We start from the raw sequence: 16,144 nt of genomic DNA on the forward strand, positions 1-16,144 counted from the left end.
ACTAAAATATTGATTACTTATTTAAAATAAATAAACAGGCCTAAATACAAAAAAAAATAAAAAATACACAGCACTCTAGCTCTCCATGTTTGGGGGGTCAGACGCCCCAAACCCCCATAATTCGCACCCTGGGATAATAATTATCCAGTGATTTCCGCACATTACGTTTGTGCACTCAGCTCTGAAGAGGTGATAAATAAATGCTTAATTGCAGCAGAAAGAATGCACGCTGGTAACTGTTCTCAGAGAAAGACACTTGAAGGGGGGCGACTCGGGCTCGCAGGGTAATGGCTGTCAAGCGGAATTTGCGCCCCCCGGTAGAGAAGCGACGCGCTGAATGGGGTTGCCCGCTACCTCCGTGAGCTGGGTACTTGATTCCTCTCTAAAATCTCCGCATGTTCCCCCTTTTCTCCTCCTCCCTTGGTTCTTTAAATTGCAATCCTGCTCTCGCGCTCAATGGCGTGTTCATGGGGTGTTTTCGTCCCCCTTTCATCTTGTTTATAAGGACCGTGAGATATTCTTGTCCCTCGTCTGTTGTAGGATTTGACAGCAGCTCCATTCACGGAGAAATTGGCCGTAATTAGTGCAATTATGCTGATTCGCACTTGTACTGCAAACGGAACAGAGCGCGGAGGGATAACCAAAACAAAGATCAATCAATCATGACGCGAATGAGAACGACGCGTAACGCTCGCCACATAATGATCCCATCAAAAGTAGGCTATGTCTGGTGACGAGCGGATGCGACTGTGAAAAGAATAATTATAAGCAGCCCACCACCTTAGATCTGTAAGTCACACGTTTATGGACAGAATTTTATGGACTCGACGTAAACAACAAGGCAAACAATGTGTTTACTCAAGAGAAAGTTAAATGTAGGCCTACAGAATAACAACTTTTTACTGATGGATGATGCATGTCTATCTCATATCTGACCAATAAATCAAAAATAAACAATATCAAACTCAATATGACTGGGCAGTGATTCAGCTTTAGGCAGCCATGCTGATTTTCCGTGAATGTTGTTACTCTAAAATAAAATTAATAAAAGTTAAGTGGCCAAAATCTTGGCCAGTTGGTATAGGCCTATTGTTTCTCCGCAAAGTAAAATAGTCCCAAAATAAGCCAAAGCATCAAGCTATTTTCAAGCTATTAGTGACATTGCATTTCACTAATGAGGAACGAGCTGGAACAGGCCCATTTCACACCAAGAACGCTGACTGAGATAATGTTCTGTTTATTACAATCGCACTTAGGGTAACCATGAATGCACAAGCTAAGGTCGGGTGGATTCTGATTGGCTGTCAATGAATTTATTGTTCATCTGCTGAAAAAAAATAAATCCTGAAAAAAAAAATTCCTACAAAATTGTTCTTTTGTGCCGTTATTGTTATTGTTGTGTTGTGGACTTTCCTATTCTTATAGAATTAGAACAATATTAAAACTTTATAAATTGGTTATCATCTTTGGTATCAAGAAAGCTAACTATAATGATTACTATTCATATAAATGGATGATTCTAAACTTGTTTCCACCAAAAGAATGAAAAATAAAGAAGGTATAGGCCTAATTGCTACTTTTTATCTCACAATTCTGACTTTTTTTCTCACAATTGCGTGTTCACACATAAAGTTGCATTTGCGAGTTATAAAGTCAGAATTGCGAGATATAAAGTCAGAATTGCGAGAAATAAACTCAAAATTCTGACTTTTTTTCCTCAGAATAGCATGTTTAGGCCTATATCGCACGATTCTGACTTTATAAATTGTAAATGCAATTGTGAGATATAATCTCGCAATTCTGAGAAAAAGTCAGTTTTTTTTCTCCTTAGAATTGTACTTTATAACATGCAATTGCGAGTTTTATCTCACAATTCTGAGAAAAGATGTCTGAATTGCGAGATTTAAACTCGCAATTGCGTGTTATAAAGTCAGAATTGCGAGATATAAACTCGCAATTGCATGTTCAAATCAAAATTGCGTGATATATCTCGTTTATATATGCGATATATGCGTTTATATCTCACAATTCTGACTTTATAAAACGCAATTGTGTGTTTATATCTTGCAATTCTGACTTTATACCTTGCAATTCTGAGAAATAAAGTCAGAATTGCGAGATGTAAACTCACAATTATGAGATAAAAAGTCGCAGTTATCTTTTTTAAATTTTTATTCTGTGGAGGAAACAAGCTCATATGATTCTGTTGATTTAAAGCGTGCACTGTGGTTGTCTTTTGTCATTTTAAATGCTCAAGCTCTTTAAAGCAGGATAGATTCTGATGGGCTGTCAATGTTTTTATCGTTCATCAGTTGGAAAAAATCATCCTGAATGTGTTTCCAACTATATCGTTCCTCTGTCGTTATCGTTATCTGTGGTAGGGACTTCCCTATTCTCACATATTGTATTAAAAATGTATAGTTAGGCTAGTTATCATCTTTACTAAGACAGATAACTATTATTACTATACTGACATCCACACCAACAGAAGATAACATTCTGTTTATTTTAAGCATGTACTGCTGATACGTCTTTTGCCATTTTAAATTCTTGAGCTCTTTAAAGTAATTCCAACGTTTTCGTTCCTGGTTATTGTTATAGTTGTGGTGTGGACTACCCTATTGTCATAGAATTAGAGTGATTATCAAAACTTTATAGTTATAGTCATTATCGACCTTATAGACTATTATATTACAGACATTATTGTCCTTGGTGCAAATGGGCCTTAAAAATGGAGTGAAAACAAAAGCATCAAAGAATTCTGTAATCATTCCATGTTTTCCTACTTTAACTGTGATATCTGCACAATGGCGAGAGAAATCGCTTAAATCGCTTAAAGGCTGCATCCTTCGAAGGACTCAGACTTCAAAGGTCACTTTATTTCTGTATATATAAAAAGAGTATAAACTATATAACCGCAATCTTAGAAAGATATAAGTCAAAATTTGAACCGCTTTATATACAGTGCCTAGCATAAGTGAACACACCCATGCTAAAGTTGACTAAAAAGAGGAATAAAAAATCATCTTTTGGAAATTGATCTTAATGACTTAATTTAAAAAAATGAGGAAAAATCCAACCTTTAAGGACACCAATTTTCTTTGTGAATGAATAATGTATTGTAAATAAATAAATGTTCTTCCTTAAAATACAGGTTGCGTGAGTCAGGACACCCCTATGATAAATTCCCATAGAAGCAGGCAGATTTTTATTTTTAAAGGCCAGTTATTTCATGGATCCAGGATACTATGCATCCTGATAAAGTTCCCTTGGCCTTTGGAATTAAAAAAAGCCCCACATCATCACATTCCCTTCACAATATTCGCCAGCTATTAGCCTAACTCAAATAACACCATGCCAGTCTCTAGGTATGGTGAAGGGTATGTGATGATGTGGGGCTTTTTTAATTCCAAAGGCCAAGGGAACTTTATCAGGATGCATAGTATCCTGGATCCATGAAATAACTGGCCTTTAAAAATAAAAATCTGCCTGCCTCTATGGGAATTTAACAAAGGGGTGTCCTGACTTACGCAACCTGTATTTTAAGGTCCGGTTGATGCGGTTAGTTTATACACTTTATTTATACAGAAATAAAGTGGCCTTTTAAGTCTGAGTCCTTCGAAGGATGCAGTCTTTGAATTGGGACACAGACTAATTTTGGTCGGAAGGCAATTTCTATTCTGTCCATTTAACGTCTGACAGGAAACATCCTAGAGACGTATTGCAGATGAGCAAACACTCTAAAAAATAGGCTACGTCTTCCAGAAGTAAACACCGCACATCAATTAGACATCTCTGAGATTTACATTCTATCAGGGTTTGTCTGCCTTGGTGACACAATTGGCCTTCAAATGTGCCCTTCGAAGGATGCAGCCTCTGAATTGACCCTTCGCTAAGCCACGCCCGAAAACCGCCACTGGCCAATCGTGTATTAGCATCCGTAACTAGGCCCGGGAGGTTTGCCAAGCTTTCGAGCGAGGGAAACATGCGTTGTGCGTATGCTTTGTGCAAATCTGATACCCGGTATCAAAATATAAAAGCCAAGGGGAGAAATGATGTGCGTGGATCAGCAGTGTGTGAGACCCCATTCACTACTACATGTCCACAGGATTAACAAAAACACCTATTGCTTGGAAGTTGGAAATAATGACGGTTCTTTGTTCATAATGCATATATTTTAACGTAAAATAAGACGATTGAAGACAAGACGGAGGCTTACTGACATATTTTAAAATATATTTCAGCATTTTGTTAATCGACGGCCTACTACCCCTGACTGAGTAACTTTAACCCAATCCGATCGTAGCTCTCCCGGTGTTAGTGTTATTCCACAAAATGTATGGATAAACTGTTTGATTTATAATTATTCAATTATTTACACATTTCACTTACCCTGCTGTGCACGCACATAGCTGTTCCTAAATTCTTGTGTTTCCCATTTGAATGGTCAGCGTACAAGGCGGCTGCTGCTTGTGCTGGGACTATAGGCTTTAGCTTTAATTTTTATTAAATTTTTCGCTAATCGGTTGCATATTATGTCGTGGATATATCCCTTGAATGAACACTGCAGTTCCTTTTGTCTTGCTCTCTCAGATATTTCACGTGTTAGCCAAAAATTACTAATTATCTCATTGGGAATGTCTGACACCGGTGCATACACACTGTGATAGATGTGCCGGGCGCGAAAGCTTGACAGGCGTAGCAACAGTAACTAGGGAGGGCGGGGCTTAGCGAAGGATCAATTGGGACGCAGAATTTGTGAATCAATAGTGAAACAACCCAGTGCTGTTATATTAAATTTAAGCACCCCAGTCCATGCCCAATCAAATTTGAAGACTGGAGCAAACAAATAAATGTAATACTTGTCATAAAAATAAATCTCTGGCCACAAACATACAGACAAACCAAAACTGTTTAATTTCTCATCATCTTCACAGAGGTATCTGTGAATAAATGTCACAACGCAGCCGGATCTGTGTTGATGGAACGCGGTGTGTCTTTAAGACCCTGCGGAGCCCCGGTAACCCCACACGGCTCGTTGTCCGTACTCTCCCGACTCTCTCTGTAGTTATTTGAGGGAGGCGCTAGAACCATATCTCCACTTTACAAAAAAAAGAAAAAAGGCAGAAGTAACGGCACTGTCTAGAGAGAACAAATCAAGCCAAAGCTGTGCAAACAGACTCTTGTGTCTCTCTCTCCCCGTGGCGTCGGAGTGTGTGCGGCCGATGCGCTGCAGACTGAAGCGTTTGGAGGCTCGTATCCAGTTTAAATCCTGCGCTCACCCTCTGTTGAGTATATGTGGAGCTCAAGCGACACTTCTATGAGAATCCCCACTGAACGACGAGACGAAGTTTGGTTGTTTTCCTGAACCGGGGGTGCTGGGGAGAGTCGAGGCGAGAGAGAGAGGGTGAAAGATGGTTTTGAACAGCCTCCCGTGCGTCCTGGTTTCGCTGTGCTTGGTTTTTTTCTCGTCTTCTCCGTGCAAAGCTCGGATTTACACCAACCACTGGGCTGTTCGGATAGCCGGCGGACCTGAGCAAGCAGAGCATATCGCCAATAAATATGGGTATAGAAACATGGGCCAGGTACGTGTGTCCTGCACAAAGCTGTTTTGAAGCATTTCACGTGTTTTATTTCATCCTATTTGGTGTCCAATGCTGTTTCCCATCAGTTCAAGTGTCTTATCGCTTTGATTTAAGTTCAAACGTCAAGGCTGGAAGCCTTTACGCAAGTTTCACATAGTTTTACATGTGGTGTTGTGATAGTTGAGAAAGCTGAATTTATGTTTTATAGATTTTAATTTTCATCGATGTCCATGAAAAAGAGTTTTTAGCCCAAGAATACCCAGTTCTAAGAGTAAAATCCAGTGAACAAACAGGTCTCTACTGACTGACTCCCAACAACAACAGGTGTTTTTGAAACTTTACTGCTTGGATCTACTATCTTGTATCTGTCTACTATTTTCAAAATAATTTTTAGGTGTACTTCTGTATTTTAAAACAATAAGTTAGGAACTCAAGCCATGCATGACATGTAGCTTCAGCATGATTCATGACATGTAACATTCACTGTAACATGCTGAAAATGTTACAAAGGCTAAGAGTGTTACACCTTTAACGTTTTATTTTTTAATAAAGTGACATACTTGGTAGCTAAATTAATACATAATGCAGTTGTTTACAGTCAAGTCTGGTTTTTAATTTGTCAAGCCAAGTTTAGTAAAGTCAAGAACTGCATTATGTGGCATAAAATGCCTTGGCCTCAATCCAGCTTCATCTTCTTTCCGGGAAGCAAGAGAAAAGTCTTTATAACAATTTAGTTTAATAATATGTTTAGTTATCCAGTTAGTACTTTGATGGTTAAAAATAAATGGCTGGTGCATTTAAACAAATAATAGGTTAATGCAAGTTTATGGTGGCATCTTAAACTTTGCTCTTGACTGCAGCAAGCCTGTATGCCAGATCTCAGATCTGCTATCTAGAGATTTCACAGCAACCGTGTTCAATCTCTGATTTCACAATGTGCTATCTTATTGTTCATCAGTGCTTATTGTGCCAGCTAAGAGTTCCTTCCTCAGCTGGTTGTCACATCCAAAGTAACTACTTATGAAAGCTTAAACACTCCCGAACTTTGCAACTCATCAGACTCATCATGCCCTCCTGTGGGAATCTGCTATAGGATCCTGCAATGTGAGATTGCCTTTGGAGCCAGTTGTAGCCTATGTGTTTGTGAAATAAAAGAAAGTATAAGATGCTATTTATGAACTCAGAAGTTTGCCCTACATCAAGCATTAATTTTGAAGCAATTTTCCTTATAAGCCCATTTGACTTACTGTAAACTGGCAAGGCTTATCATTGGCTTCAAGACTCATTGTTTTTTATGGCAGACTTATGTATCCCTATGGAGTACAGTAGTCTGTGGAGAATGTGTCATGGCTGCCTGGTGTTTTTGCACTTGTCAAATGAATCGGTTTAGTGGAAAGTGATACAGCCTCTTGAGTAACCAATCTTCCAGTCAATGACATTCTATATAATTAATGACATAAGCCAGTTTCAACATGTCTGTGGTGAATATTGCTGTAGCTCTTGCCTTTTATTCATACCGATAGTATTACATATTAGATGTACCTGCCCTGATTTGCTCTTTTTAGTTACTAAGTATAGCAGTGTGTTTGGGTTCTTGCTTTGCAACCTGATATTTTTTGAAGTGGTGATATATTGTAGTTATAATGGAATGCTTCTTTATTTGATATGCACTAAATGGCAGTTTTGTGTTGTTCCTGTAGATTGGTGATCTGAAGGACTACTACCATTTCTTCCACAGCCGGACGATAAAAAGATCAACGCTTTTCAGTAGAGGCTCGCACAGCTTCATCTCCATGGAGCCAAAGGTCAGGCTGTCACTATGACAACCCCACACCTGTGTTCTATGGTCTATATGGACTCCTGATCTTGCTCATCTATGACTAGAACTCGGTGTATTCCAAACAACTGTTGCTCAACAATGCAAAGTGACTAAATGGTTCCGTTCCGCTCATAAACAACGCTTGGTGTATTCGTCAATAATCTTGAAAAGGTTTAACACATTGCAAACCTCACGATGCCGTTGTTTTGTTTTATTGTCTTTCTATTGTGGAACACAGAAGGAGATACCTAGCCGTTTGTTCATGCTTCTCATACAATGAAAGTGAATTGTGACCGGGGTTCAAGAATGGACCAGTATCCAAAAATTGCAAAAAGACAAAAAAAACAAAAAACAATTCTGCCTTGTAGATTTCAAATCTCATTCACATTTGTGTATTCATTGAAATATGGTGTGTCAAGACATGTCTCTTCAGGTTTGACATCATTGATTTCAAAAACCATTCGTGACCCTGGACCACAAAACTAGTTACATGGGTAAATTTTTTGAAATCTGGAATCTTGAGGGTGCGAACTAATTTTTTAAATATTGAGAAAATCGCTTTTAAAGTTGTCCATTTATTTATTTACGGTAGGAAATTTACAAAATATCTTCATGGAACATGATCTTTAGTTAATATCCTAATGATTTTTGGCAGAAAAGAAAAATCGATAATTTTGACCCATACAATGTATTGTTGGCTATTGCTACAAATATACCCGTGCTTCTTGTGACTGGTTTTGTGATCCAGGGTCACATTTGTGTCTCATAACTATTCGCAATAAATTTAGCAGATGTGAGAAAAATCGTACAAGGTTTTTGAAAAGATATAAAAGTTGAGAAAATATTTGTTTTTTAAAAACAAAAGAATGGTCATATTTCAAAAGAAGGTCATATTTCACCACAATATCAAAAGGAAAAATTAAGATACGATTTTAATGCTTGAAGAATATTGGCATTTTACATTATTACGAATTTTTGCTTTGTGACATTTTCTTCATAAGTAAGCCTATTTGCCTCAAATATTCTCATTACTTCAATGCCAAAAAACAACAACAACACTGCTACTATATAGGATGTTTCTCATTATTGTATTCCAGTGTCTTTCATTTAATCAGAAGGCTGTCATGGAGAGGGGATATCTGGAAAAGATGTTGGTGTTTGTCAATTCCTAAACGATGTCTTCTCATTCTTTCTCAGGTGGAATGGGTGCAACAGCAGGTCGTGAAGAGGAGAATAAAGCGAGATTATAGATCCTCATATCCTGGTCCTATACAATCCAGTATGGTCCAGTCCAACTCGATTTACTTCAATGATGCTAAATGGAGCAGTATGTGGTACATAGTGAGTATTCTCAACATGTTGTAAATCGTTCTTGTGAATTGGTTGAAAAACACTGGCGAAGTCTTGAACATTGTCATAGTTTGTATCATTTCCCAGTCTACTGCAAAACAGTTGTGGTACTATTGAGCTGTTCAAGACAAGTGCTTAACTAAGGTCTTACAGTGAATGATTCATCAAGCACATCTCATTCTGAAAGGAAAAATGTTGTTACTCATTAAAATGTATTTACTTTTTTTTTTTTTGCCTTCGAAACAACTTTTCTTTTCTGCTGATGTAAGAAAAGGGACAGGGGATTGTATTCTGTGCAATTTATTTTTGAAGCTTATTTCACAATACATATGGGATGAAGACCATTATATTATGATATTATTGTCCAGTCAAAGCATAGACTAACTTAAAATCCTGGCGGATAAATTCAAGTCATGTCCTATGTTATTTGCTGCTGAATATTCTGTTGAAGTCCGCAATACTCAAATCAAATCAAATCAAATCAAAGTTTATTTATAAAGCACCTTAAAAAAACACACTCTGTACCAAAGTGCTGTACAATTTCAAACGAATTAGATAAAACACGATAAAATACAAGGAAGAATACAATGTAAAAATGAAGGAGTAATAAAATACTATAGATATAAAATCAAAGTCTAGCGGTCAGCAAAAGGGTTCATCAAACAAATATGTCTTAAGCTGAGATTTAAACATGGTTACAGTAGTAGAGGATCAGAGGAACATTGGTAACCCATTCCACAACTTAGGAGCAGCAACTGAGAAAGCATGATCTCCTTTAGTTTTTAGACGTGACCGAGGAATTTCAAGGAGCAGCTGATTTTGTGATCTCAGGGATCTCTGTGTGCAACTCAAATGTATAAGTTCAGAAACATATTTTGGTGCCAGTCCATGCAAAGCTTTAAAAGTATATAAAAGTACCTTGTACTTCATTCTAAAATGAACTGGTAGCCAGTTTAACGAGGCCAAAATAGGGGATATATGATCCCTCTTTTTCGTGTTTGTCAGCAACCTTGCTGCTGCATTTTGTACCCGCTGAAGACGTGACAGAGAAGTCTGACTTATACCCAGATACAGAACATTACAGTTATCAAGACGCGAAGAAATAAAAGCATGAATTACTTTCTTCAGGTCACTGAATAATAGGATTGATTTAAGTTTAGCAATATTTCGCAATTGAAAGAAACTATTCTTCACCACCGAATTTATCTGTCTATCAAATTTTAATTCTGTGTCAAAGATAAAACCCAGATTCTTAACCTGTGTCTTCAAATTCGATGACAAAGGTCCTAGTTTTCCAGCTATATTATTTGCACTGTTATTAGGGCCAAATATAATTATTTCTGTTTTATCCTTATTTAACTGGAGAAAGTTATTATTCATCCAGGATTTTACCTCTTTTAGACATTCAAAAAGTGTTTCCACAGATTTATCATCTCCAGGCTTTATGGGTAGATACAACTGGGTGTCATCAGCATAAAAATTACATGAAATGCTATATTTCTTAAAAATGGAACCAAGGGGAAGCATATACATTGAAAATAGTACTGGTCCTAGAATGGAACCTTGAGGGACCCCGCATGTGATCGAAGCTGTTGATGATGAAAAATTTCCAATTTTAACAGAAAAGGTCCTGTTTTGAAGATAGGAGGCAGACCAGCTTAGAGCAGTTCCTTGGATTCCCACACACTGTCTTCAACCAAGATTAAATGATCAACTGTATCAAATGCTGAGCTAAGATCTAGCAAAACCAAAGCAACATTGCTACTAGAGTCAATCTTGACTAAAAGGTCATTAACTACCCTAAGTAAAGTTGATTCTGTGCTGTGACCTGATCTAAAACCAGATTGAAATTTATCAAAAACATTATTTTTTGTTAAAAATGATGTAAGCTGATTAAAAACTATTTTTTCTAATATTTTGGATAAGAATGGTAGCTTAGATATTGGCCGAAAATTATTTGGATCTGTAGAATCTAGGCCAGGCTTTTTAAGTAGAGGCTGGACTACTGCATGCTTAAGACTTGAAGGAACACACCCACTGGTCAGACTGCAGTTTATAATTGAAAGAATACTTGGTCCAATCATATCTATGAGCTTGACAAACAACTTGGGGGGAAGCACATCATTAAACGAGGAAGTAGGGTTTAAATGTGCAACAACATCTCTAATAGATGAGAGTGAAATTGGCTCAAATTGAGATAACTTTTGAGACATAGAGATTAATATAGAAGTTATATCAACTTGAGATGGTGTCACACAAGTATTTGGAGATGGATCAGGGCCAATGTTACATTCTGGTTTAATAATAGTATTTATAGTTTTAAATAGTATCTGTGGACTGTGAGCATTTTGTGCAGTTTTCATCGAAAAATATTCTGCTCTTGACGTTTTCACCGCCTTTTCATATTTGCATAAAACACTCTCTTAAAACCTCATAAGAAATCTGAAGCTTGTCTTTTTGCCATTTCCGTTCTGCTCTCCTACACTCCCGTATATGTAACAGAGTATTTTCATTTAACCATGGCAGGGTTTTTGTTTTATATCTCCTTAATTTATATGGGGCAACATGGTCAAGAATATCAGAACAAGCATCATTAAACAGATTTATCAATTCTTCTGGATCCACTGAAACAGATGGAGATTTACTGAGAAAGCTCTTTGGAATACTGCCCATTACAGAACTCAAAGGTGTTGCGAATGCTTTCATTAAGGACAATGTTGTGTTTAGTTAAGTGCCAAACCAAGCCAATCTTCTGTTGCTGAAGACGTGTTTTAGCTAAATCGTAATGGCAGGTAGTAAACCTTTGAACGTTCAATCTGACAAATTAGTTTTAGTTAAAAACACCAAAGGAAACGATGCCTGTCACACCAGATTAGCCGAGTTTCTACATGTGAAAACCACCCAGAGAGATACATTGAACTTTTCAGTGTAAGCTCTAACATAATTTCTAGCTGAGACAATTTCTGTGAGGTAATTGTAGAAACAGGCTCTTGTTTTAAAGGGATAGTTCACCCAAAAATCATGTCGTTCCAAACACGTAAGACTTTCATTCTTTTTTTGGAACACAAATGAAGACCTTTTTGATGAAATCTGAGAGCTTTCTGTCCCTCTGTTGTCCTACGCAACTATCATTTTGGCGCTTCATAAAAATTCATAAAGAGATTGTAAAACTAGTCCATATGAATTGAGCAGTGTTTAGTCAAAATTTTCTGAAAAGACTCGATCGCTTTATATGATAAACAGATTGAATTTAGGCTTTTCACATATACACATTCATCAACTCACACATCAGTTGTGGTAAATGGAAGCATAAGCATGTTTGCTTATCGTGCGAGAACCAATGAGGTTAATTCTCGTGTTACGCAGCACGTTTGAGCTTTCTCAAGACCAATGAGCTTCATTCTCGTGTTACGCAGCACGTTTGAGCTTCTGCAAGAACCAATGAGGTTCGTTTTCATGTTACGCAGCACGTTTCAGCTTTCTCAAGAACCAATGAGGTTCATTCATTTTACGCAGCACGTTTGAGCTTCCGCAGCACATTCGGTTGAGCTTCTATGTTCGCTGATCAATGTTTAATTGTGATTAAAAGCCTAATTACAATCTGTTCATCATATAAAGTGACAGTCTCTTCAGACATTTTTAACTAAACTGCTCAACTCATATGGATTTGTTTTACGATCTCTTTATGAACTTTTTGAAGCGACCAAAGGGTAGTTGCATTGCGGTCCATGGAGGGACAGAAAGCTCTCAGATTTCATCAAAAAAATCTTTGCGTTCCGAAGATGAACGAAAGACTTACTGGTTTGTAACGACATGAGTGTGAGTAATTAATGACAGAATTTTTAGGTGAACTAAGCCTTTAAAAGCTGTCATGTTCCTCAGCTCACGAGAGTCAGTAGTTTGCACATAAGGAATGTGAAGAAATCCTTGCTTTTTGCATGATAAACTGCCATTCAGATTTACCAGAATGTTCAAAAGGTTGCACTTTGGCTGCTACCGAAACCTTGATGCGTAGCACACTTACATCTGTTGTCATCACTTTCTGTCTACGATCGTATTTATAGCTTAGACCGAAACGATGAGAGCGAACTAAGCGTTTGTTCTCTAATGGGTTTGTTACAGCTCTGTCAATGGTTAATATGGCTCAGATAACATTAATACTTTGACCTGAATGCATCCATTTGGCTCGGGTTTCTCTTGTTGAGCCGCAAGTTGTACTTTGGGAGCAAATAAACTTGACTTTCCAAGATGAGGTCTAATTCCAACTCTATGCCCAATGAAAGTGAACATTTGGTTCCATGTGACGCATGTAATTACAGTGTCTGAGATACGCAAGGAAAAGATGCAGTAATTTACAAAGATACGTTTTAAAAATAATGTTTGCTTTTTACCACATGCTTGGGATCTTTTCCAGAAATAGCCAGGATTTTATTCCGGCTGTGACATTGTATTTAGCATGCATGCTTCAGACACATTGAGCTGTAGAAATCGTGGGAGATGTGGGTTTGAATCTACCCTGTGTTTTATAAAAAAATTAGAATAATATTGAAAAGCCTCATACATAATTTACATTTGCAAAAGCAAGCAAGCATTAAATTAAGGCAATCCTCCAAAAACACTTTCTATACTCTAGATCAAAAAGTTTGAGGTTTTTAATCTTTATTAAACATTTTTTTATGCTTACCAAGGCTGCATTTATTTGATCAAAAATACGTATTTATTTGAGTATATTTTAAAATGTAATTTATTCCTGTGATGGCAAAGCTGAATTTTCAGCATCATTACTCCAGTTTTCAGTGTCACATGATCCTTCAGAAATCATTCTAATATGCTGATTTGGTGCTCAACAAACATTTTCTTATTATTATCAATATTGTAAACCGTTGTGCTGCTTAATTTTTTTTGTGTGTGGAAACCGTGATGCAGTTTTTGTCAGGATGCTTTCAAAAGAACAGCATTTATTTGAACTAGAAATCTTTTGTAACATTATAAATGTCTTTACTGTTACCTTTGATGCATCCTTGCTGAATAAAAATATTAATTTCTTTTAAAAAAATCTTACCGACCCCAAACTTTCAAAACATTAGTGTAAGCATACATTATGTAACTCCTCACCTAATTAAAAATTTCACGTCCTCATTTATCTGTGTCTATGCAGCACTGTAATGATAACATCCATAACTGTCAGTCTGACATGAATATCGTGGGCGCATGGAAGAGAGGCTACACGGGCAAGGATGTGGTGGTTACCATTCTGGATGACGGCATCGAGAGGAACCACCCAGATCTCATACATAACTATGTAAGTGTATCTTTGTGTATGTACGGCTGTTCTGAATGGAATTCTTGGACATTGCATACTCTGCATACTAAAAAGTGGTTGCTATTTTTTCCTAATAGTAACAGTTGAAAGTGAAAATGGTGCATATTAAAACATTCTAAATTGTTGTCACATGACCTCATTACATATGTGTTTAATTCAGCCAGTTAAATTATAAACTTGGAAATAAAAATAGTTTTGCTTGTAGGGATTGTGAACAGCATTTTTAAGTAAATTTTGAAAATATGTTCCATATTCCGTACTGTTTTGACGTAAACAATCCATTTTAATTTCATAGAGATATTTTTATTGATACTTCTCCATATTAAAAAAAAATATTACATGTATTTTTTAATTGATGTTTCTCTCGGCTCATCTGAACTCTTGGATTTTTTCCCATTGAGGAAAACAAAAGCACTCAAGCTGGATCTGTTTGTATTATGACTGTTGTTTTTGTGTTTATATAAGCTCTGTCTTAGAAGTACATGCCCCCTTTACTCCATAAAGGACATTCACATATAAAAGTCCAAAAAATAATTTTTTTGTTCAATTTTAGCATATTTTGTGTGTCCTAACTGGTGCATGAACGTAATGGACGGACAAATCCACATTTGAATATGTTCTCATGTGTCTTTTTGTTGCTTTTGATCTGTTTGTAGGATAATGAGGCCAGTTATGACGTGAACGGTAATGACATGGATCCCATGCCCCGATATGATGCCAGTAATGAGAACAAGTAAGAGTGAAGTTCATTACACATGCACACGCTCAATACTTTGAGCATTTCAGGTCATTAAATCCCTGGAAAGGCATTGTTTGTACAGACCTCTCTGTGGTGTGTGCGAATGTGGGTATTTGGCTTCTGATCTGTGCGCTAGTAAGAGTGGTTGGCAAGTTTGTTTGGTGAATGTGGGTTTTTGGAGTTTGCTTTTTGTGTGTCTAAGGGTTTCATAGGTATATGAGTAAATATGGCGCTTGGCTTGTGTGTGCAAGTAAGTGTATTTGGCATGTTTGTTTGGTGAAAAGTGATTTTTGTAATTGGCATTCTTTGAGAGATTATGTGCGTGAGTGGAAATGTTGGCTCAAGATCAGTGTGTGTATTTTGAGGTGTTTGGTGAATGTTGATATTTGGTTTGTTGCATGTGGGTGTGTTTGGTGAGTGGGTGGAGACCCCCATGTGTTTTTGTGGCGTCCAGTCACTCTACCAGTGTGTGTGAGCCTGTGCCAGATGGCTCTACAGGTTTTTTGGACTGTTCAGACAGAAAGCTTGGCCTGGGCTCTAGTCCTCTGTGGTGTTGCTGTTTCTGCTTGGAGCTCCAGAGCACTGCAGTTCTGCAACTGATGATAGAATACCGTTCTGGGTGGTGCTTCCCGAATAACGGCGAAACTCGCTTCTTATACCATAGTACGATGCATTATTAAAGAAATCAACTAGCTAGTCATGACTGTTTCCCATAACCGTATTGTATCAAATTACTGGAGTAATAACTTCTTTTATAACTTCCACTGTAAACCCTAACACTCAAAATAATTAATTGGTTTGAGTAGGACAAACTTAAATTAAACTAATTAGTTCAGTCAAATTAACTTTTATGAGTATTTAGAACTTTCTTTTTCTTTCAAGTTCACAGAATGTATATATTTTAAGTAAACTAAACTGTTTCATTGTTTTGAGTTTTATAAAATTATTACTTTTAATTTAGATGAACTTAAGTTTAACTGAAATGGCTGGGATGTCTATTTCCCAGCATACTTTTCCGATGGCACTTGAAAGGGAGAGTAAATCCAAAAATTAAGTGTAATAAAATGTTCTTTTTTGTGCAAGATGAATGTTAAGTGGGTAATTTAGTAATGATTAATGTTTTGTTATGCTAATTTAGAAGAATTTATGTTAATGTTGGTTTTAGGATATTTACCATCATGGTTTTCAAGTGGTGCATGCAGCTTAATTTGAGAGCAAATAAAACCTTTTTATTGCTACAAGTGCTACTGTATTACATATACTATTGTTAATATGTTAGCAAACTAGCTTGTTAAAGCTAGCTAAGTTTATCCTAATAAAAGTGTTCA

The 16,144-nt window shown here is 36.9% G+C and overlaps 2 protein-coding genes across 4 annotated transcripts in view; one reads left to right on the top strand and one right to left on the bottom strand.

Moving 5' to 3' along the window:
- The window catches only part of timm17b (translocase of inner mitochondrial membrane 17 homolog B (yeast)), a 214,713-nt gene that overhangs the window by 134,142 nt on the left and 64,427 nt on the right, over nucleotides 1-16,144 (bottom strand). The window lies entirely within an intron of this gene.
- The window catches only part of pcsk5b (proprotein convertase subtilisin/kexin type 5b), an 83,426-nt gene continuing 72,346 nt past the window's right edge, over nucleotides 5,065-16,144 (top strand). For 2 of the 3 annotated variants that reach the window (XM_077223475.1, XM_077223476.1), the window contains exons 1-5: nucleotides 5,101-5,585; nucleotides 7,286-7,390; nucleotides 8,602-8,745; nucleotides 13,913-14,056; nucleotides 14,734-14,810. In XM_077223475.1, the coding sequence (XP_077079590.1) occupies nucleotides 5,415-5,585; nucleotides 7,286-7,390; nucleotides 8,602-8,745; nucleotides 13,913-14,056; nucleotides 14,734-14,810 (641 nt within the window). In that variant the 5' untranslated portion in view covers nucleotides 5,101-5,414. Of the gene's footprint in view, nucleotides 5,586-7,285; nucleotides 7,391-8,601; nucleotides 8,746-13,912; nucleotides 14,057-14,733; nucleotides 14,811-16,144 lie in introns of all 3 variants that reach the window. The other variant, XM_077223477.1, reaches the window with a different exon arrangement.

Source organism: Siphateles boraxobius, unplaced genomic scaffold (assembly GCF_051911475.1).
Source record: "Siphateles boraxobius isolate OS27281-9 unplaced genomic scaffold, OSU_SipBor_1 9, whole genome shotgun sequence".
NCBI classification, from domain to species: Eukaryota; Metazoa; Chordata; class Actinopteri; order Cypriniformes; family Leuciscidae; genus Siphateles; species Siphateles boraxobius.